At 34.0% G+C, this 23,345-nt stretch overlaps 1 protein-coding gene across 6 annotated transcripts in view; it reads left to right on the forward strand.

The window, feature by feature from the left end:
- LOC124355343 (membralin) overlaps positions 1-18,847 on the forward strand; it is a 170,608-nt gene extending 151,761 nt beyond the window's left edge. For all 6 annotated transcript variants that reach the window (XM_046806443.1, XM_046806445.1, XM_046806441.1 and 3 more), the window contains one exon: positions 17,289-18,847. In XM_046806443.1, coding sequence (XP_046662399.1) covers positions 17,289-17,594 — 306 coding nt within the window. In that variant the 3' untranslated portion in view covers positions 17,595-18,847. The remainder of the gene's footprint in view (positions 1-17,288) is intronic.
- Positions 18,848-23,345: the final 4,498 nt, after the last annotated feature.

Below are 23,345 nucleotides of genomic sequence, written 5' to 3' on the forward strand. Positions count from 1 at the left end.
AAGGAATATAGAGTGGTTGATCCTGTCTTTGAAAATCCGCCATTCCAACCATTGGTGGCCGTTAGAAGTCTTTCTTATGTAGTTGTCTATCGTAAATAAAAGCCATAACATAGTTTAATGGATCCTCTACCCCAGAGAACAAGGTTCACTTCTGGCTGACGTAAATTTTCCAGTTTGACAACCCATGGGTGTTCAGCAGCGGCACATCACTAACCGCAGATGACGGGATATTGGGGTAAAGGTTTGATCGAAAGGTCTAGTGTGCTACGGAAGAGGGTTTTTGGAATGATGGAGGATCCTTACTGTTAAAGGCTGTTCCTAGTAAGAACATTAGGGAATTATGTCTTCTATTTGGTTTAACTGGAGAGGCTGTAACAGACCTAACCATCCCTCCTTCCAAGATAACGACTGAGATAAATGCCTGCCACTCCTCATTGTGGGATCTCGACAACAGGCGACTCTTATACCGTACTGAAAATTCTGTCACTCCGGAAACAAGAGCAAAGGTTCTTTTAGGTCTAAGTACAATGACAAGTTCCTCAGTTTCTTGTCCTACGTGAACAGAACAAATGTAACCATCTCGAACTAGAGGACAATTTACTGTACAGTCTACGTGACTTTATGTCCATTACATCTTTGTCTCGATCCTGCAAGGTTAAAAAACAATATTGTTGAGGGACAAGACGTCTTGGCTAGTAACAAGGACAACCTCAACCACCCATTGCGTCATACTCGCACTTAGGTCGTATTTACCTTTAAATGTGTACTTGTGCCTGTTAGTAACTCGAGTAGGTGATTTGTAATTTGTCAGTGTTTCACATATGTATAATAATAAAACTAATAACTTTATTATTTTGTGTAATGAATAAAGCTACAAGAAGTATTCTGAAGAGATCGTTATTCCACTTCTACACTGCCCTCATTTCCAAATTATTTATCCTATTCGGAATATTTATTTTTCTATGTTGTATTTTGTGAAATAAGAGATCCATGCGGGAGAGATTGGTTTCGAGTAATGAATGAATGGAATTCTTGAATTATTAACTGAAGAAGCGATGACTAGTATTGAAAGTTATAAAAATGTAGACAAATTTATGATTACAGCCAGTGGAATTATTGGCATTTAGAGTAGGATATTTCGAAGATTTTTGTAATCCGGCCAAAACATAAACGGCTAGAAATAAAATTGTGAAACTTTACAGTATGTAGATGAATTTCAGATTCAGGGAATGGCTTTTTATTCTTTCATGACTTAAAGAAATTAAATATTTTAGTTTGTTTTTGTTGTATAAACGATATTTTCCAACTCCAAAATCGATTGCATCGCCTCAGATGTAACATTACTTCTGCTCGTGTTTAGTGCTGGTAAAGTGTTAAGGAAACTACAATAGTTCCTTTATAGTCCGGCCCTGTGCCAGTCCGGCCCCCCAGTAATCCGGACAGTAGACAAAGACAGGGTGTCATCATGGCCGTCAATGTGTGATCCCAGCTCATAACGACAGTGTATTTAGCAGCAGTGATTTCCCGTTTTTGAATAGTGTACATATAATAGAGGAAGTTTGTGAGATATTTTGGTGGACTTTGTGGAGGCCTTTACCTGAAAAAACACACCTGTGCATAAGGCTGAAGTTAGTGCTCCATGCCGAAAAGTTTGCAGAGAAAGAATGACATTTATGCCATGTGCTGACTTTTTTTATTTTAAGACACTATTGTAAATCTATATGGTAAGAATTGACTTTTTGAGTAAAAATACATTTTATTATGTAATAAAAAGTGTTTTTCTATTGCACTCCGGTAATCCGGATTTTTGAATAATCCGACACATGTCTGGTCTGGTTGTGTCGGATTATCGAGGAACTAGTGTACAATGTTTTCAAGGCACTCATTATACAACTTGACTACCACATTTGTATAAAATTTAAAATTCCTATAGACAATGTGGAGCAACATTTACGCCAATGTGATGACGCGATTAAATTATTAATTAATTAAATTGTCTCAGTTGTGACCGAGGAGTTCAGTGAAGTTCGATCTCTGAGAGCAGTTAAGGTTTTGCTGAATATCTCGGAAGTTGTACCAATTAGTTTACTAAATCTGACTACAATCAATAGATGTTACATTAGTTTTGCAGTGTTGCCAATAGATATAAAATCCAACAAACTCATTATAACTGTCCTCATTAAGTTGGCTACATTCATTTTGTAGTCACGTAGTTTTCTGGTTATTTCTTAATAACTGATCTGGATCCTCTCTGGAAACATTTATTAAGATGAAGAGCACACCTTTAGCAGCCTAGTTAACTATTTTTTATAATCAATTTTGATCATTAAGAATTAATGATTAGAACTAGAAACATTAAATTCTTGTTTGAGATTTCTGTGAAACTGTAACTAGGATCGCACACGTGCCTGTTCGTAATAGTGGCCTCTGAAGGAAAGCTGCATTTTATTTGTCGTCAGAAAGTGTGACAAAAAATTATTTTTATTTTTTTTTAATGTTTTAAAACTTTGAACAGGAAAGTAAGTATTATAATTTTATTTACAGAACAATAAAGTGTAAAGTAAGAACATGTACAGTGCTTTTCAGGATGGTAAAGGATTAAAGTGATAACAACAAATAATAGAAATTGTAATATTGCATTTTGCCTGATCTATTGTTGGCATTTCCATGTCAAATTATAAAACTGAAAGAAAAAGTTCTTTATTTGACACTAAAAGACGTTTAAAACATGGTTGGTCCTATTTGTAACGCTTATCTACTTATCTGGAATAACAACTTTTTTATTACTCTAAATGAAAAAAAAATATATACAGGAAGATGTTTTCGTGTGGGTAGTTGAGGAAAATTAGTACGGTGTAGAGTAGAGATAACCTGTTATCGTTTCATGTTGAATTTAAATTTAATTCAGTATATTGTTGCTGTAAATGTTTAAGTCCATGTTCGTAAAAGCCACGAAACTGTAATTCTAGACAACTATATGGTACTTTACCTTGTCAACAACCAGTGTAATGTTCGTTACTTTGTAAAGTACCATATATATTTGTCTGTATTTTATAAATATATTTTCTACGTGTACAAAATCCGTCATTATGATACACTATTCTGCTTTGAATATGTTTATTATAGCCTTTATATAATTATGAATACATTCGTGTTCTTTGTTTATAGTTCTTTGTTGACGATGGAAGGTTTGAAAGGATAACAGGATTTCGGACATTTGCCATCGTTGTGGTTACAATAGGTACAACACAACGTTTCGAGAATTGGAATCTTTCTTCTTCGTCAAGTGGATGAGGTATTAATACATACAAAAATAACGAACAGAAAGAAGTAAAGAAGGGAAAGAAAAGGGTTCAAAAATACTCAAAGCTTCTTGGAGTCTAGTCCAGGCGTTGTCACTGCAGAGAATGCAAGTCCCGAGCACAAGTTACGAGTACGAGAAACAAAAAACGTCTGAAGCGTTATGTTAGACATAAGTTAATGTCTTCTTCGTCGTTTACATTTGCTTGCTGTAGTGGCTATTCTTACAAACATGATAGTCTTTGGAAACAGTTTAAAAAATCCTAAATAAACCTGATTTGTCAATGTTGCCTCAGTTTTGACGTGAAACATCCACCGACTAACTATAATATTCGAATAATTTTATTAATGTAAAAGGAAACTACTACTTATTTTAAAATTTAACCCAGCTACAATGATAAAAGTGGTTACTAAACAAATTTCGACTCTATATTGTATTCGTCAGTTGCAGTCATACAAATCGTGTTTATAACGAACACAGATTGTTTTTTTTCAGTTCACTACTAATTATAGGCTTTTAAATCAATTAGGTAACTTTTGTAATTGTGTCATTTTCCAATTAACATAACGAACAGAGGTTGTTTTCAATCGAGATCAAACTTTTAGCGTTACACGTCAACACGGATTTGTTTTATTTGTCAATCTATCGAGCCGTCATCGCGTGTACGCTTCGCTGGCTCACGCAGCGTGCGGTGTACGCTAGTTGTTATCGAGTGGAGAGAATCAGCGGCGATGGGTCAGCAACGATTTAATCAGCAGCGGACATCGGGGGGGGGGGCGGCAATCAGGCCAGAAGATGTGCTGATGTGTCAATATTGGGCGATGCCCGGTGCCGGGTGCCGGTGCCGTCGCGGCGCCTCCTCCCCCCCACCATCCCCCTCATATACAAATTTATATGGAAATTGTGCTGTCCTCAAAGATCGGTGACAAGCCTCACGACAATTATAACGCACCATTAGTGTGCTGTCACCACGCGCTATAGCGCTTCACCGTCCACACAGCGTCCAGTGTTTCGTGTTGTTGTTGTTGTTGTTCATGGTGGACTCGATCAGCTGAATAAATTCTAATTTTGTTAATCATTTCATAAGGAAAAGGCAAAATTACACTAATCTTCAGCTATTAAACCTTATTAAAATTGCTAAGTAAAGCACTGCAAATTCGTAAAAAAACATATAGCACGGGTTTGATAATTCCCGGACGATTACAGGTGAAGCAATAACACTTTGTAAATCATTACTGCACCTATAAATCTACTCTTTGAATTAACTATTATTTTTCAGTCACATAAGGGGGATAGACCGTAAGGAACCAGAAGAAAATCTTAAATGAAAACATACGTTGAGTAGTACATGAAATTAAAGGTCCTCCGAGGAAATATTAGTAAAGTACATTGCCGGAAATCCGATCTCAAAGGAGTCGCTCTTTAAAAAAGTTACGTCGGTTTAAAGTTCGAAACATTTACAGCGTAAGTCCTGTTCTAGGTGGTTTAATATTCTTGTCTTGGCTGAAGTTGTAAAATTTAAACGTACTAAAAGAAATAGTTTTTAAGGTAGTTAGTGAGTCTTCACATCCAATGCAGGATGGTCTACAAGGAGTTGGGGGGGGGGGGGGATTTAACGTAAGCATAGCTCAAAATGTACATTATTTTAAAACTGTTAGACCATCCTCTATTGTGTTTAAAGAGTCAACAATTTCTTAAAAACAATTTCCTAAGTCCAGAATTCATTCACTAAGTTCTACTTTCACAACTTGGGCCAAGACAAGAATATTAAACCACCTAGAACAGGATCTACATTGTAAATGTTTCAAACTTTAAAGCAGCGTAATTTTTCAAAGAGTGATCATTTTCAGGTCGGATTTGCGGCGTTGTATTCTACTAATAGAGAGAGACCTTAAATCTGGTGTACTACTCGACCTATTCTCTAATTTAAGATTTTCTAGTGACTCCTTGCGGGTAGCTACTTCCAAAAGTAGATTTATAAATGCAGTGATGATATACCAAGTTTTATTGCTGGAATCGTCCGGGAATTATCAAACCCGTGCTATATGATTTTTACGAATTTGCAGTTCTTTAATTTGCAATTTTAATAAGGTTTAATAGCTGAATGCGTACGGGACTTACTTTACACTTTGCAGTTGAGCAACTTATCTATATCATTTAGTATGCCCTGACAATTTCACACATCGTACGTGCATTTAAACGTTTTTCTTTCACTTTTGCTTTTTAGTTCGTAGTTTATTAAATATAACACATTGAAAATGTAATTTGTACGGTTGTGATAAATAAGATTGTAACGTTTACAACATAAAGTTCTTTAATTCCTAATGTGTTTATTCTATACAAAATGGCGTCCGTTTAAAGGTTGAATATTGATCGTATTTCAACAGCAACGATTTCCATAACACCCCCATCCCCTTAGTGTAGGTGTGTAATGTTATTGTATAAAATAGTAGTCAAGTTCTAAAATACTGTGCAAAGTTTGTAAATTATATCTGCTATGATTTAAAAATATTTAGGCGTTTCCAGACATTTTACACACTCTGTACAGTATATTGATTACAGTTTTTACCGTTGATGTTTGGCTAGTTCTGTAGTTAAGTAACAACTTACATACTAACAACAGTACTTTGAACAAAACAGTAAATATTACTATGTGCATGGCAATTTAATGTGTATCACAGGAAGTAGGCTACAGTTTGAAACCAGATGGGATTCTTTATTGTACAAAATTTTTAATTTGTCATATTGGGAGAAATGCCTACTTTAAATTGCAGTATCTCAATCGATATATTATATTTTGTTTTTGACGTGAGTTAGCATTAAGGTTTTAGTTTGCCGTTTATAACATTTAGTTGAGACTTTATTACATTATAATGTGATTAAATTTTAGGATTCTGCTTATTGCATCATTCAAATATGAAAGACGAATTAGTTCTTTATTGTTTAATACCTTTAGATTAAAAAATAAAGAGATAAAAACCCCGCTTGTGACTCATATATTTTATAAAGTTAAAATAGAAGATTCATAGTAATTGCGTTGAACTCATCCCTCACCCGGCCTTATAATCTTCGGTTTCACTGTCGACATCCGGGACACAAGTCACTTCAGTTATCAGCTGAGTCCGTCACAGGACAGAACAACAACAGGAAAGTCGCTACTTGTCGATATTGTGTTATCTTCGTTTTGACAGTTTCTTTCCACCTTTCGTTTCAAGTTCGGTCTTTAGTATCTGTACATCGTTGTAACTTTATTACAATTCAGATGTTATAAAATGACTCAATCACATGCTCAATCACTTAAAGGCTTTTTTTCATTTTGATAAACTTATCTTTTTAATCTAATCGTAGTTTTGCCAAGATCGTTAAATGATATTCTTCTCGGTATCTCTTCGCGTCTTACACGTGTGGAGCATTGGGATTTCCAAGTATTCATCAAAACCATTAAGTAATTTTTGGTTTAAAGCTTGTTATTGACGATAGAAGGAAGGATAACAGGAATTCGGACATTTTCCATCGTTATAGGTTATTAAAGGTATAACGGAACGTTTCGAGGATTGGAATCTATCCTCTTCGTCAGGTGAGGGAGGTATTAATACATACAAAAGTGACGAACATAAAAGGGAAATAAGGGATAAGAAAAGGGTTCAGGGTTCAAACATAACCAAAAGCTGCTTGGAGTCCAGTCCAGGCGTTGTCACTGCACAGGATGCAAGTCCCGAGCACAAATCATAAGTACGAGGATCACAATTACACCAGCACATGCTACAGTGGGATACTAACAAGAATTGCGATTTCGGCTCTTTCATCGGCACCGCGTAGTGTTATCTGTATAAATAATTGCTAATTTGTAACATCGTGAAAATTCCATTGCCAATATTTGTATACCATGAATCCATTTAAAATTATAAACAAAGTGTATCTTTGATCCTTATTAACCTTACGTACCACAGACCGTGAAGTTTTGCTCCGACTCCTACAAAAGTTTTAATGGTTATCGTTTGTGATAGAGTGGTACATTAAAGGCAGTGGTACATTAAAGTGGAAAACCGGCAGCTATAGGGTGATGAGGGTTGATTGGATTGATTTTTATTGTGACAGTAGAAGTTAGGACCATTAGGTCCTTTCTTACTCTTAAGGATTGCTCTCTAGTTCGTTTTAACCTGAAAGCGTTTATTTCCAGACAGTATAAAACAATGTTATATTTAAGTTATAATCTTGCATTGAAATTTCATCGAGTTTAGTAACTGGCACCTATAGGGGAAGAAGGATTGATTGATTAGGCGTTTTATTGGAACAGGCGAAGTTAGGACCATTAGGTCCTTTCTTACTCTTAAGGATTGCCGTCTAGTTCGTTTTAACCTGAAGCGTTTATTTCCAGACAATATAAAACAATGTTATATTTAAGTTATAATCTTGCATTGAAATTTCATCGAGTATAGTAACTGGCACCTATACGGGAAGAAGGATTGATTGATTAAGCGTGTTATTGGAACAGGCGAAGTTAGGACCATTAAGTCCTTTCTTACTCTTAAGGATTGCCCTCTAGTTCGTTTTAACCTGAAGCGTTTATTTCCAGACAGTATAAAACAATGTTATATTTAAGTGATAATCTTGCATTGAGATTTCACCGTAGAGTTCAGTAATAACTTTTATAAAGTATATTCTGAGAAGTATAGTCTGTGGTATCGAGAAGATGGTAATAGTAATAAATAAGAACTTATTTTGCAACTGGTTAGTAATAAAAATACGATCAGTCGTGTCGTCGACGACTATGATGTCTTGATATCCGCATACTCGAACATGAATCTCTCTGGTTAGTGATAAAATATGATCAGCTGGAGTTTTCATAGCTTCTCGTATAGCGGAAAGCAAAACAAGCACGGCAGAGATAACTTCCCTAATTGGAAGATGTTCTCTACGATCTGTATTTCTTACCACGATATAGAAAGTCGACTCCTTGTTTGTGCAAATATTGCTGTCATAATATTTTCGGTATTTCAGTATCATAACAAAATAATAAATAAATTGGCTTATAAATTATGTAAGATCTAGTGGCTTGCAAGTAGGATGCAGGTCTCAACAGGTGAAGTTAGGTCCGAGTGAATAAGGCCTACTTTCCTTTAGAGGTGAAATTGAGGAAAAGCCTTTCCTTTCTAAAACAATCTCACTGTAGGAAAGGAAAATAACTAACTAGACTACAAAAAACTCCACCCAAAAAAGGCAAAGAAACTTTCTGATACAAAAGTTGATACACATATTGTTCAGCTATTATTTTATTTTTAATTATTGAAGTTGAAATTTTTATGGAAAGGTTTGATCAAATCGAGTGAGTAGTATGGAATCAGTAAAAGTTTTAATTGCCATACTCGTATATTTCACCAGTTTTACGTACAATGGAGAGTGCAACTGAAATGAACCAATAATTTCTTTAGTTATTTGATAGAATTGTAGTTAATTATATAAAAGGCGTTAATAATGTTCCCTTGTAATTTAAATTTACACTGACTTGGTTATCTCCGTGAGATGTTGAAAATTAATTAATTATGATGCAGTTCTATACTCTACTTTCTCAGTAGGAATAGTTTCAACAAAAATGTATTTAAATCTTAAATAATAAGGGGAAACTAATATTCTGTACGGTTTAAAGTTTCAGATCTAAGGAAACTACGACTGTAGTCTGTTTGGTTCAATCTCTGTTTACAGGTATACAAACAATAAACAGGTATCTCTGTTTATTGTCAGAATACCTTGCCAATTGAGGATTAATTAATAAACATTAGATCTTAAGACAATAAGAAAGTCTATCTCATTCACCTATTACACTCGCCCCTGCTCGATGTGTCGGCATTTCAATGTAATAGCGGCAGAACCCGCCATTGTGCTAAAGCGGTTTATTGTGTTACCATACTATTGTTATTTGTGCCTTATCGCCAGACCTGAGCTGTATAAATTTAGATATCAGATTGTGAATATCCAAATAGTGAGACCATTAGCTCTGCCGGCCTATGAATACTGTTTTAATGCGGAACTAATAAGTCAAAAACAGACTTTAAAAGATACAGAAACTACGAAACACTGCAGAAGAAGAGAACATATTGCATTCTACAGGGTAACTGTACATTTCATGGCAATGGATGCAATTTTTAAAGTGCTAAAAACTCTGCAACAACCTTGGCCCGTGAGGTACAGAGGAACACACTCGTATATCTTGAACCCGTAGTAATTGAATTTGTAATGGGTACAAAATGTAATGGAATTGTAATGGAGTGTTTTGAGAAAATTAAAGAATGGTTTTAATAACCATGTCACTCGTAGCTGCTGCTTGAATGGGTGACGATCACTGTGCGATCCTGTCCTTGCAAGCAGCCCGGATGGCCGGCCATTGGTGATGGTACGGAAGTCACCTTTAAGGCGTTAGTCCCCAGGGTATTTTTACATAACATTATATTACTACGTAGAAAACATACGTGTCTACAAAAAAGTCTCTAAATTTGCAATCATTTCAATGATTTTTGTTAATTATTTAATTTTTTTGCCACTATTACCATATTTGCTATTTATAAGTATGCATGTAAATATACAAGATCGAAACTTAATTTTACACACAGTTTATTTCGTTGTACTTTATTTTTATGTATATTGATTTTACATTCTACGCAACAGGAATTGTTACAAATATAACAATTGAGCTAATTATAGCAATAAATTACATTGTTGTTATTTTTATTTCTTTTTAAGTTTAAATAATACAAAAGTGTTAGCTAATTTTTTTTTTTTTTGTTGCGCTTTTGTTAGATATGTTTGTTTCTAAAGCAGAATAAATATGGAAAATGTATATATATATATATATAATATATATATATATATATATATATATATATATTATATATATATATTTAAATGTAGCGACCAACCAAACAGACGGTTTAATACCATTGTTTATAGTGCAAATATTATCAGATTATTATCATGTTGTGTTATTTGTAATCGTTTAAATAAAGCACTTTTTTCTTCTTCTTCTTCTTCTTCTAGTCCCCAGGTTAGGTGTTAGAGAGGGCTTCTTAGCCCTAACTTCGCCTGGTAAAATAAGATTTCCTTTACTCGCCTTTAAGGAAATCCTGAAAAGGGTGTAACTTTTAATATAAAAAATGACAACAGACAAATGACGGGGTGATAAATCTGTCCCGAAACTGTTTCTACTCTATTTAGCGAGTAGATGCAGCGAGGTGTGGGCTGAGCTGGAATTGTTTTGCTCGGTATTTCCGTTAGTATGCACCGAGCAGAGAGCCGCTCGCTCAACTTTAAATGGTGTTTACTTTAATATGTCAAGAGCAATTTTTGTGCCTTGCTCTTCCAACTCGGGTGGACGTGACTTGCAGCCAAACGCGGGTCGCGGCGCGGCGCTCGGCCGCGGAGTTTTAAATATTGATAGCGGCGGTAGTCTCTTCCCCTTACTAATTCTGTTTGCGGCTAACACAGGAACATTTATATTAACAATTGGTGTTTGTCTTCAGGCACGTTTTGGGGAGTTGATTAACAGAGTCCGGCACCATCTTTTACTGCAGTAGTCACGTGTGCATTGAAACATTTTTATAAAAATCTATTTCTTGTGTTGGCAAAAATCTAAAAAATAAATCACTGTTAGGGTGATCAGTAATTCAACCTGACAATTTTCCTGTTCATATTTAAAATGAATGAATAAATATTTATTTCCTCATAGAAACACAGATCACAACATATATACAAATACAGGAAATGATCTCCACATGGGCGTAGCCTGTGTGTGGAGATCGAGACGCGATCAGCAGCATGGATATATGTACTAATTAACAGAATAAGTACTGTATAATCTTCGTATAGAAAAATTACGTAATGAAAACATGAAATTTACAAGATAAATATCTATTAATGTAACGTATATATACTCGTAGTATAAGAAAAAAGATTATCTACAATTAGATATATACAATAGAAGATATATTCCATAGTAAATTATATAGTAACACAACTATACAAATTTAAATTGTAAATATGAAATGTAAGTGTGGACATTAAACTTAAACATTTTTTGTTACACTTTCTTAAAGGGGATGCCTATCTCATTTTTAGCCTTATTCTGACGGTCTTCGTGGACCACTGGCCTATGCGGGGATCTTATCAAACAGAATACCAAGGAAAGACAGTACTGACAAAAAATGCTACTGTCACAGACAGGATTTGAACCCACGCAACACCTAACTCAGACCGAAAGTCTTGTCAGACTGCTCGGCGAACTGCTCCCCCAAAAGATAGCAAATAATTTTTTTATCCCCCATTCATTCAGCTTTCATCCTCCATTCACACAACTTTCTCGCATTTACCTGGCTTAAAAAGTGTTTTAAATTAAAATTATTTTATTTTTGTACTTTTAATGAATTATACTTTCAAGAATACAAATATATATATATATATATATATATATTTATATATAACTTAGATATGAATTTTAATTCCTTAATTCGCTTCTTTAATAAAAGGCATTTTTTATTTAATTTAATTGGCCTGTGGCTTATATCAGTTTGATGACCGAACTCACGATTAGCTTTACGTAATCGTGACTGTAGGCTTCAGTATTATACTAGTGAGTTAATGAGAATTATTACGTGACTAAAGGGATATGAAGGTTTAACATGTGCGGTTACTCATTAGCAGTTTACATAGCGGGTGCGTACGTCTTTGCAACTGCAACTATTTTTATAAATTTATTAACAGACATTTTAAAGAACTTTAATGATCTCACTAAAAATAAGGTTGACGACAATATGAAAGTAGATGAATTGGTGTGTTATATGTAACATCTGTTTGTAGTAGCCGGTTGTGTGAACCCTGCGTTGACAAAATACACGCATACAATAGGCCAACAGGGTTTCATCACAAAGAGTAAAATTGATTATTTTCGGTGCACGAATCGTGTTATACGCTGATGCAGCGAAGGACACCTTTGTGTTGAGTGATGAACCGCGATGATCTTGAAAAATATATACCTGTAGGAAATCCGTCTCAATTGATTATAATTCTCCTGCTAAAGGGATCTGGAGTAGTCGCTTTGGGGACCAAGTCGGTGCATAAACGAATATTAAGTTTCTGCTATTTTGAGTGATATCGGAATAGACGGCGTGTAAGAAACGCCCACTAGAATGGAAGGCCCAGATTCAATGAGTTGGCCGCAAATAATGCAAGACGTGAACTGGAGCAAGCAAGTGTCGTGGACAAGATTGCTTAGCATTTTGATAGCGATATTAACGACTGGGCCGGGGCCGGGCCGGGACTAAACTATTCATACGACCATCACAACGGCTTAACAACGCGGAACACAATGTCATATTGCTTGCTTAGCGAGCCGTACACTCAACAATTACCGCCGGAATAACAACAGTCGCTGCATATTCATTAGTTATCCCGTCACAGACCCGTCTTCGTTCAGTGCCCGGAGCAAATCTTGTGTGAAAGATCTGATAATCGTGTTTGTGTTTCCGCCGCACCCCTGAGCGTGATGACGCGCGCCCCATATAAATATCCCCATCGCAATATCGTTCTAAGTCGAAACAGAATGTGTCATATTTTATAAGCCTAAGAAGTCTTCTTTAACATTTTACTTGGGCCCAACGACCCAAAGGTGACTTCCGAACCACCAGCAATGGCCGGGCAGGCGGGCTGCTTGCAAGGACAGGATCGCTCAGCAGCCACCCATCCAGGCAGCAGCCACACTCGCCGTTGCTTGGTTCGGTTATCTCGCGATAACCGCTGTACCCGCTACACTGCGCCATTGACAGCTATGGAGACTATTCCAGTTCGTAAATTATAGTTAAAAAGCATATTGTTTTTCATTTACTGTGTTTATTTGTCCCATCAACCTGAATGGAAACTAAAGAAAATGAAACTGGGAAGCATGTTGTTTTAATTCGCGTACTCTAGTGAGTGGAATGAATGGACTTAAGGATAACCTGGTCTATCGCAGCTCTTGCTGAATTCCAGGTCTGTTTCCTCCAAGATGTTTCTCATTGCACACTGATTATTCAATGCAAATGCATCGTGATTATAAATGCGGATTCAGTAAAGGCGTAATAATAATCAACGTTCAGAAATAAAAGAGGTATATGAAATAAAATACGTTTATATTAATAATAAAACAATGATGAAATATTTTGATTTAATCGATATTTCCGCATAACTTACTTGTTGTTGAATTGATATTTAATTCGTTTTATGCGTTAACTGCATATAATAATTTGCTACATATCTATATAAAGATTATATTTTTAAATTGTTGTACATAGAATAGAGTTCGTGCTGTCATGTGAAAACTATAAAATGCTTCAGACCTTTTCAACTGTACTCTACATGCCATGTTCATGAAAATTCGATTTTACTCCCCCACCATACTTCATTGTTAAAATAAGTATTTTTAGTACATCCAAGCGAAGAGAAAAAACGTCCACCTCCTCACCTCTATTAACACAAATTTTTCTCATTATCAACTTTCACCAAACAAGATGGTAATGTTTTCTGTATACAAACAATACGTTATTTTGATATCTAGAAAATTCTAATTTATACTGTGTTAACATGACAGTGATAACGTGTGAAGCATCACAAAAACTGTTTAACTGGGGTAGTTTTATAATTAAAGGGCTCATAAAATGTAAAAATAAAAGAATCTTATAGAAACTGCATCATGGTTCCAATTGTAAGGTAATTTCATTAAAAAATCTACCTGACACATGAGTACATACCAAAAACCTATCAGTAACTTTCTTTTGTTTCACTGATCAATTGAAATGGCTGATTTCATTCACTAGTTTGTGATCTGCAAACTACAAACTAATATTGTCATTGCAATGTAAAGTTGATATTTTAAAATAACAGATTTAATAACGTCATACGATGATTTTTATTTTAAACCGATCAGAAAAGTAGTATGTTTTTATGAAGGCACCTTATGAAATTTCAATATGTGCTCCAATATTGGTTTAGCGTAGATGGAATTGATATTGGATTTCATTCCGTTTGCTCAGAACTATGTTGCAGCTGTGATGTCGACAGTGATGCAGGATCTGGGATGCACTCAGTCACAAAGTTACTAAACATTTCATACCTTTTATGTTTCCTTTGAAATTAAATAATTTTCAAATACGATGTCTTGTTTACACATCTTTCAAGCCACGAAGAGAAAGTTTCTCAATCAATTGAAAAGTTTGGAAACTGTTTGTTTCCATTATTGTAATCACAACCTAACTCATGAATACAATACTACATGAAAACTATTTTAATGCGTGTCAAGTGATTTATTTTTGCAACTTTTTTTATATATTGGTATAAAACAAGGTAGAATGTAAACCACACCATAAGTTGTATAACGGACTTCACTAAGATTGCAAGCAAAATTTCAAGTCCATTGCTCATTTCATTCTTGGAATGTTCTGCAGACAGATAAACAGCATACAAGAAAATAATCTCTGGCAGACAAAAAAAGACTAGGCCAGTGTAATCAATGATATTGACACTAACCATATCCTATGGATGGACTGGACATGCACCATCATATAACACATTCTTGCAAAATACAATGTGTACAAATGATATCTTTAACGATATTTCTTGCTTGCGGATTTGTTTACAAAACTGATTTATTCTGAGATTTTCTCGTTGTCATCTTGGTTACCCACAAAACTAATGTAAATATGTACGCTAACGCTCAGCCACACCCCATAAAGTGACTGCACCATAATTAAATTTCATGCAAAATTCAAGTCCATAGGTAAGTTTTTTCTCGAGATATCAAGAAGACAGACAGACATAACATTATTTCTACCTTGAGTGATAGGCTTCGCAACGCTCAGCCAAAATTGTATCTTTAGTTTTTTACATAAAAAGTATTGTCAACATAAAAAATTAATTTGAAAATCGGCCAAAATCAAATAATTACCAATTTTATTGGTTAATGCTAAAACATCTGTTACATTTATTACATGTCTGTTATTACTATTAGTTTATGGTCGACATGTAATAAATAGTAAAAGTAAAATATAATATCTAAAAAAATAGCTTTATTCTGTATAGGATTGTATGAAAACCGTCACAATTGTAAAATATATCTCAATATCCTTGTAAAATTGTAAATTGTACTGGCCAGATGAATTTGCATGTCTTATATGATACTGATTCCCCAGATTTAGCAAGTTCTTGATATAAGTGTAGCCGATTAATTTAAATGTAAAAGAATAATAATAATGCTATTTGGTTTTTTTTATAAAATGGCAAGTTATTAAAGTCGCATAATACAAAAACTTGATTGTAATGTTTATTTAACGTTGATTCTTTCCATGCGATTTCTAAACAGATTTGATTGTTTTATTGGTTTACAAAATAATTATCTAAGAACTGTTGCTATGTAAGCGTTAACTGTCAGAGTTTGCATGATAAAAAAATAAAATCAATCCAATTGATTTATTTAGTAATTGATTTTAATGAAATAAAGAAGGAATTTTAAATGTTTAAAATAAAGAATTTTAAAGAATTTTACATTTTTTGTTAGGTGGGGTTTTTACAATTAGCAATTTTTATGTTGATTGGCGGAAGGAAATTTTTCTTAATCAAGGCTACAGCATTTAAGGCAGGGTTTTAAGTATCACTAGGCACTTAAGTATTTCAATTTAAGTTTTTTATGGTTTAGTTTGCCGGTGACATCTTCAACAGCTATTTATAATATGTAGAATATACCGAGTGTTCCACAATGGGGTTTAAACTTTTGATTTTACATTACTTGCCCATTTATGCACCAAACATTTTCAAACTCTACAAAATTTATTAAATAGGTTTTAAAAATATTCTGTGAACATTTCAGCTCTCTAGCGATTGTTGAAACAAAATGGTGGCATTTTGAAAAACTATACTTTAAAAACAGTATTTTTTGTTTTGTAAAATTATTTATTGTCATATTCTAGAGAAATAAAACGTTTAAATCAAAGAACTACAACATAGCCTATTAAAAAACTTACTATTACAGTCCACAATTATTCGAACTGTAATCTATCCACAGTGACACACTGATAACAGCTCGTAGCAAACGAATTGTAAGCTCTTACAAAGAAATTCTGCTGTATCCGGAGAAGTTCCTCTTCAATTGATTTTAATTCCTCATCATTATTGAAGCTAGGAGTATTTACATTTTTCTTTAAGGAACCCCATAGAAAGAAATCACACACAGTTAAATCTGGGGATCAGGGTGGCCAATCTAATAAATCACTTCCACAACCAATCCAACGGCCATGAAGGTTGTCATTTAGTAATCCAAGCCATTTCTCGAACTTCAATATCAGTAAAACTGTAATGGAGGAGGTAAGGTTATGTTTTTAAAGCACAAGCAATATTCTTCAATCAGCTGTTTTCAACAATGAGCGTTATTTAAAAGCTAGCTGTTCTTTAAAAGTGCAACACAGTAATCAAATCAGGTATTCAAGAAATGAATTTTTATAGGAAGCTAAATGGTAAAATTTTCAATATGTCACCATTTTGTTTCAACAATTGCTAGAGAGCTGAAATTTTCACAGAATATTTATAAAACTTATTTAATGAATTGTGTAGAATTTGAAAATATTCGTTGCATAAATGAGCAAGTAATATAAAATCAAACGTTTAAACCTCTTCGTGGGACACTTGGCATAATGAAAATTTTTTCTTAACAAAGAAAAATTGAGTTAAGAAAATTTCCTTTATTCAATTTAGACCTTTGTTAGATTTTTGTGAGGTTGTGGGGTGAAACAGTGGTGGATTTTTTTAGTGGGATGTATAAGATAACGTAATAAGAGAATATGAGTTTTAGAAAAAGAGTGATAGCTCTGTGTACTCCTGTAAGCTAAAACAAAATTGTCTACGATTACCTTTGTTCCGAAACATTAAATCATTGGAATAACTGAACATTGAATGAATTTGGTAACATGTGTTTCAGCACTCAATGTTGTACTTCTTCCACCACTACGAGTTGCCGCTGATTCTACACCAAGCGCAACTGCAGCACCTGCTGCTGAGATCGCAGACTGTACCCCCTGCTAGCCCCCCAGACGAACCCCCCGTCGCCGCTCCAGCACCACCACCTCCACCTCCACCACCACCACCACCACCACCCCCTACCGTCCAGGAGACCGTCTCGTCCCCGGAACCTCCCCAGGACAGGCTTCCACCGCTCACCAGGCCTCCGTCGGATGCTCCTCCGGACCCTCCCGATCTGGAAACACTCCAGACCAGTAGTAGTTAGATTTCATATCTGTTTTTAAATAAAACCATTTAAAGATTTACCAGACTGTTTTGAGTGCGTAATCAATTCTTCTTGTATACAGTTTCAAAATATTGACCCTTGGAAAATTTTGTCAGATATCATATTTTAATAATAACTGTACAGATCATGTTTTTGTTTGTCAAAGCACCAATCATTTTCATAATTAATTACATTTTACCAGATCAATTTTTAGTTACGAAGAACTAAATAAATGTATGACGATGTAAAATTGAGTGTAAAATGTATCTTAAAATTAATTAAGAAAAACCACTGTAAATAACCTACGACAATGTATCTCACTTGAAGAAATATTTAAGCAAATATTAGAGTTGTATTGAAAACTTATCGGTCGTTTTAACAATTAGAATTTCCTGTGAATGACAGTGACTAGGGCTTTAACCATGAACATAATGTAGTTAATATTTAACTAGTTTTAAATGTAAGCTTTATTATTTATACAAATTGTTACTGTGTCGTTCTTCAGGGATGTGATGATATTTGACACAGATATGATGTACTCTAATTTAAACTGATTGTTTTTTTATATTTTAATCTTGTATGCAGTAATTACTCCGATGGGGGAGGAAACAGTCTGTGCTGTATCACAGGCTTTGCGGTAATCAGATGATTTTTGTGATATTAAAGGAAATGTGATGTAGAATTTCAGTTCATCCAATTCATCTTAAGCGTGTGGAAGTGTATATTTATTAGTCCTTATTTGAATTAAAACAGACATTAACTGTATGATGGTTTTAAAATTTATTTATCTTCACTTGATAATCAGAAACAATAAACATTTTATTAGTTATATCTTGTTCAGTTATAGTTGACACTTGAGAAAATTTTAATTCGCCAAACAATGGAGTCAGTTAAAAAACTAGAAATTAAAATTTTTTCAAGTGCCACAACATAAAATGGGCCAATTAAGTTATAAGGGTTCCTGTTTTCTGATTTTTAGAAATCTTTTGTTACTTAAAAATACTATCACTGTGAAAATTTTAAAATAATTTATCTTTTAGTTTTACGTTTCTATTTTCGTACACAAAGTAAACCAGATGAGTGTAAAAAAATCACCATTGTGTTTTACACAGTTCATGTCTTTGTATATTTTTATCACATGTGTATATTTTTGTACAAAAATACGTATTGGAAACCTCCACTTTATTTTTTTGTTAGTGTTTCCCCAGTTCCTCTTTGTACTTTATAACAAATTGAATTAAATTGAAAAGCAAGAAGAGTGTATTTGTTACCCCACTCCAGCAGTGATCAGAGTCAAAATCCAGTGTTGTATTAAATATTACAAGATGAAACATTAGTTCTCAAAAATATGATTTGTGAGAACATAATATTCATGCTGGTCTTGATTTGTTGTATTTGTAGATCTCAGATGATTGGAACTTATTAATACAAACTTACTACATAGAACCTAAAGGTTCGCATATCCAACAAAAAATTCAGTTTGTAGCGGACTTTAAAATTCCCGCTTAGACAGAACCATTGCACTCTGCGTAGGAGAGTGATAAGTCAGCAATCAGAACTGCAGATAAGTTTTTTTCTCTGCACCTTTTCTTGTAGTATGGTGAGTTCTGACATGACAGGAAGCAGTTGATTCGAATATAGTGGATGGAGACGAATGTAGAGGCCTTTTGAATAACTTGAGTATTTTTTTAGATATAATTACACTATGCACTATTTTCTTCTATCAGCCAACAATTTGTCTTTTATTTAGGGGAACTTGGGGTCTGAGAGAATAGGCAGGTGGCCTGGTAGAATTGGTGATAGGATGGTCGAATATCATAGTTTGTTAATTGGCATATATATAATTTGTATTGTTATTTAATTGATTTATGATCTGATTCTGAGAACTCTGGGAATTGTGCTCTTGGATATTACAAACTGGCTCGAACCTGAGCAATAATAGCTTCCAGAATACAATTGGCAAATTATAATTTGAGATAATGGCACATCACCAGCTAGGTAGTCATCCCCAAACTAACTTCCCAAAAAAGGGACTACAACGTCCTGATTTCATTGTTAAGTTTGACCTCAGTAAGCCAACTAAGCAGAAATTTGGGAATAGTTGTTGGCAATAATCTTGCACAGATGAATCTCATTAGAAGCCAATGTCTTAGATAAGCTGAACAATTTGTTATCAAAAGGTCTAGACCTAATTTTAAGTGCAAATAGTGCAACACTAACAGCTTATCCTGTACCAGGTTTTGATCTAAGTGGATTCACAATAAGAAATCTTAAGTAAGTACTCATCCACCAGAGAAGTGTTCAGTTAGTTGAAACTGTTAACAACCGGAGTGCATCGGGATAGCTAAATCTCGTAATATCCAACAATACCAACATCACCATAAAGCTGAAACAGAATCTGCAATCTTGGTTTCAGTGAGACCTCAACTTTATCGTTGTCACACATGGTCCAACTTTAACAAGCGACTATGTTATTTTAAAAACGTGACTGAACTTCGATGTGTTAATTTTACTTTTTAATCTTTCTTTAAAGTTATTTGACTACAGATTGTGTAATAAATAATTTCTCCTTACTACAGAGAGATCTAGGAAAGTTACTGAAATGAAGTCACATTCTGGGGAACAGGGTTATTCTTGATTTTCTTTTAAATGTAATGTAATGTAATGATACTTTACAATTTTAAATATCTACTGAGCTGTTGTTTGATCAGGTTGATTACAATTTGAAGATTTATCACTAAAACATCACAATATTTATTTCATAGAGAAAATTCCTACTGCCTAAACAAAAATGTATTCACACAAATTTTATATGTTAATTTTAGTATGTATGTAATACAAAGATACACACATACTGCGTTTTGTCACTCTCAATATTTTTTAATTTTTAAAAAATCATAAAAATTAATTAATTTAATAATTTGTAAATTTTGAAGTTATTTTTTTATTTACTTACAAAAATATTTAAGTAAATAACTTATTATGTACATTTGTCGTATTTTATTATTAAATTTAAATAATGTTTTACTTTAGAAGGTACACACACTATCCCTATTGTGTGCCGGAGAGTCCATTCCAGGCTTCCCAGTATTGTGTGAGATGTGCCAGAAGTCCATTACGGGCTTCTCACCATTATATCTGGTACAATATTATTTTATTTTGTTTACTGCAGAAACTTTACCAAAGTTGCTTGAACTTATTTGACATTTTTACCACACACTCTTCAACAACAAATAAAATCTACAGAACGTAAGTGTTATGTTGAAGTGCGCATTGTGTATTGTGTCGGGTTTTATACTTATTTTTTGTTGTTTTACCCAACTTAAAGTTTTCTAAGGAATAGTGAATAGCTATCGGTATGCACGTAAGGGAAGGACTCTTACCTAGATATTCTTTTGTCAAATTCGATAATTGTATTATTCTTTATGTGTGGTCACACCAGTTTTTTAATAAACCTTTCACTTTGCCTGTTTAACTCATTTCTTTAACTAAAGGTACAAAAAGATTTGTTAAAATATTTATTTAATTTTTTATTACTCTTATGTTTTTACGAAACAAGCCAGGACATTTCTTCATAGCAGTGAAAAGATAATACTGGCTCTTCTTGCACAAAGTTTTGTGTATTCAACAATTCAAAAGTGTTAATTATATATTAGGCATATATGTATTAAAAAAACTGCAGATAAAATCACAGATCTATATATTTTAGTTTGGAATCATCCTAGAAGATAAATAAAACAGACATTATGAAATCCGTAGAACATCAATAATGTTAGAAGAACAATTTTTAATTACCATAATCCTGGTGTTCACAAATTTAAGTATAAAATTACATTTTCTACAATACGATGTGACAAAAATCCCACATACACAATATATACTATACTAAAATTACATTTTGCCAAATTACATGTTGCAAAACAGACTTCCCTGATGTTGCATGCAACATTTCAAGTCTATAGCTCGTTTTATTCTTGAGATGTCCTGCAGACAGTAAAGAAATAAACAAACAAGAAATGTTTACAGCACTTAAAAAATCAATTTTGCCAGCCCACTGAGTGAAAGGCATCAAAAAAGCACTGCCAAATCTAATGGATAGATAAAATACCATCTTCAAACTTATTCTTGTCTATCTAGAAATCAAGTTTCGTGTGAAATTTAATGTCTGTAGACGAAATTCTTCTCAAGATATTCTGCGGATGTTTGGAAACTTAAATAAGTGTTTAGCCAAATTCCATAGAAAGACTTGCATATGTACAAATGAAGTTACGTGGGAAATTTCGAGTCCGTATCTCACTTCGTTCTTCTGATATCCAGTGGAAAACAGACACATATGCAGATAGAAGAGAAATATCTGCCAGAACCCTTAGTGATAACAAAATTTATAACTTTGTAACACTCTATAAAAATCACAATTATGTGGGGTTTGTGAACGCCCAGCCAAGTCACATAGAGTGACATGAACCATAATCGAACTCGATGTCGCGTATATAAAAATGAATTTTCTTGTAAAAATTCAAGTTCTGAGGTAACTTCCTTCTGGACATATCTTGGTTATAGATAGATAGACGGACAATTGAAACTGTCCAGCTTTTAGTGATAAAGTTAGGTTAGGTTCACCAACACAACCGTACGAAATAAAATTCCAGAATTTGTTTAAGATTCACTCATTCTAAATTATAAACTGAAGATGTAATCATCTGCACCACAGACAAGCTAGACGTACGTATTTACGTCGATAGATTCGTTGAATTTAGGTAATAGAAATGAGGGGATCTCAAGGCCAAGTATGAAGGGATCCTTATTGAGATGATATCAGCTGTACAGATAAACAGCTGCAACTGTTTGAGCGGCGGACTGTACGCGGCCGATGTGATCATTATGTGAAGCGTCAGATTATAATGGCCGTGGACAGGGTGACGCGCGCTACCTCGCTATTGCGACAATTGACGTCATAAATATGCAGATGTGTGATAAGCGGCGAGGGTGTGCAGTGATAACATTGTGTTGATGTGACGGCTAAACATTTACAAGCAAGTCTTGATGGTTCGGAAATAAACACGAGAGCATTGTTATTGTAAATCATAGCGACATCTCTGGGCCCCTAACCTCAAAGTATATACATTATTTACAAAGGTGGTTGATTTCTAATGGCACGTAGGACCTTTTTTGCAGCTGATTGCTCTCGTCTCTTCAGAGGGTGTGATTTAATTGCTAGATAAAACTTTTTTTAGTAGGTACACCAAAATTAAGTTGGATACTTATTAATTTCGGGATGGAGAATACGTAAATAGAATGCAACATTTGGTCATTTAAAAAAACGTGGTCATTTAAAATTTCGAATGTTGTTTATAAAATATATAATTTATATGAGAATTATACAAATAAGCTTGTTTAAAGCTATAGTGTGTACGAAAACTAACAAACAATTAGCAAGAGGCGTTTTAGAAACTTTATTTCCATTGTAATAACACATAAAAGAATCACAAAGATGTAAAAATTATTATTATAGCAAATGTTCATAATTTCTGCCGTTTGTGTCAATGCAAAGCTGAGCTGTTCGTAATGTAGACTATCTTACTGGGCTTTTCTCCTACTTTTGCTGCTTAATAATACTTTTTTACATTATTGTTTCGATGAAGTGGTTTTTTTATTTCTTATCAGGAGCTTTGGTTTTTATGGCCGAATCTCAAAGGGAACACTACATTTTCATGTTTCAAGAAGGCGTTTCACAAATTTTCTCTGAAACGA

The sequence above is a fragment of the Homalodisca vitripennis genome, chromosome 2 (genome assembly GCF_021130785.1).
Source record: "Homalodisca vitripennis isolate AUS2020 chromosome 2, UT_GWSS_2.1, whole genome shotgun sequence".
Classification (NCBI taxonomy): domain Eukaryota; kingdom Metazoa; phylum Arthropoda; class Insecta; order Hemiptera; family Cicadellidae; genus Homalodisca; species Homalodisca vitripennis.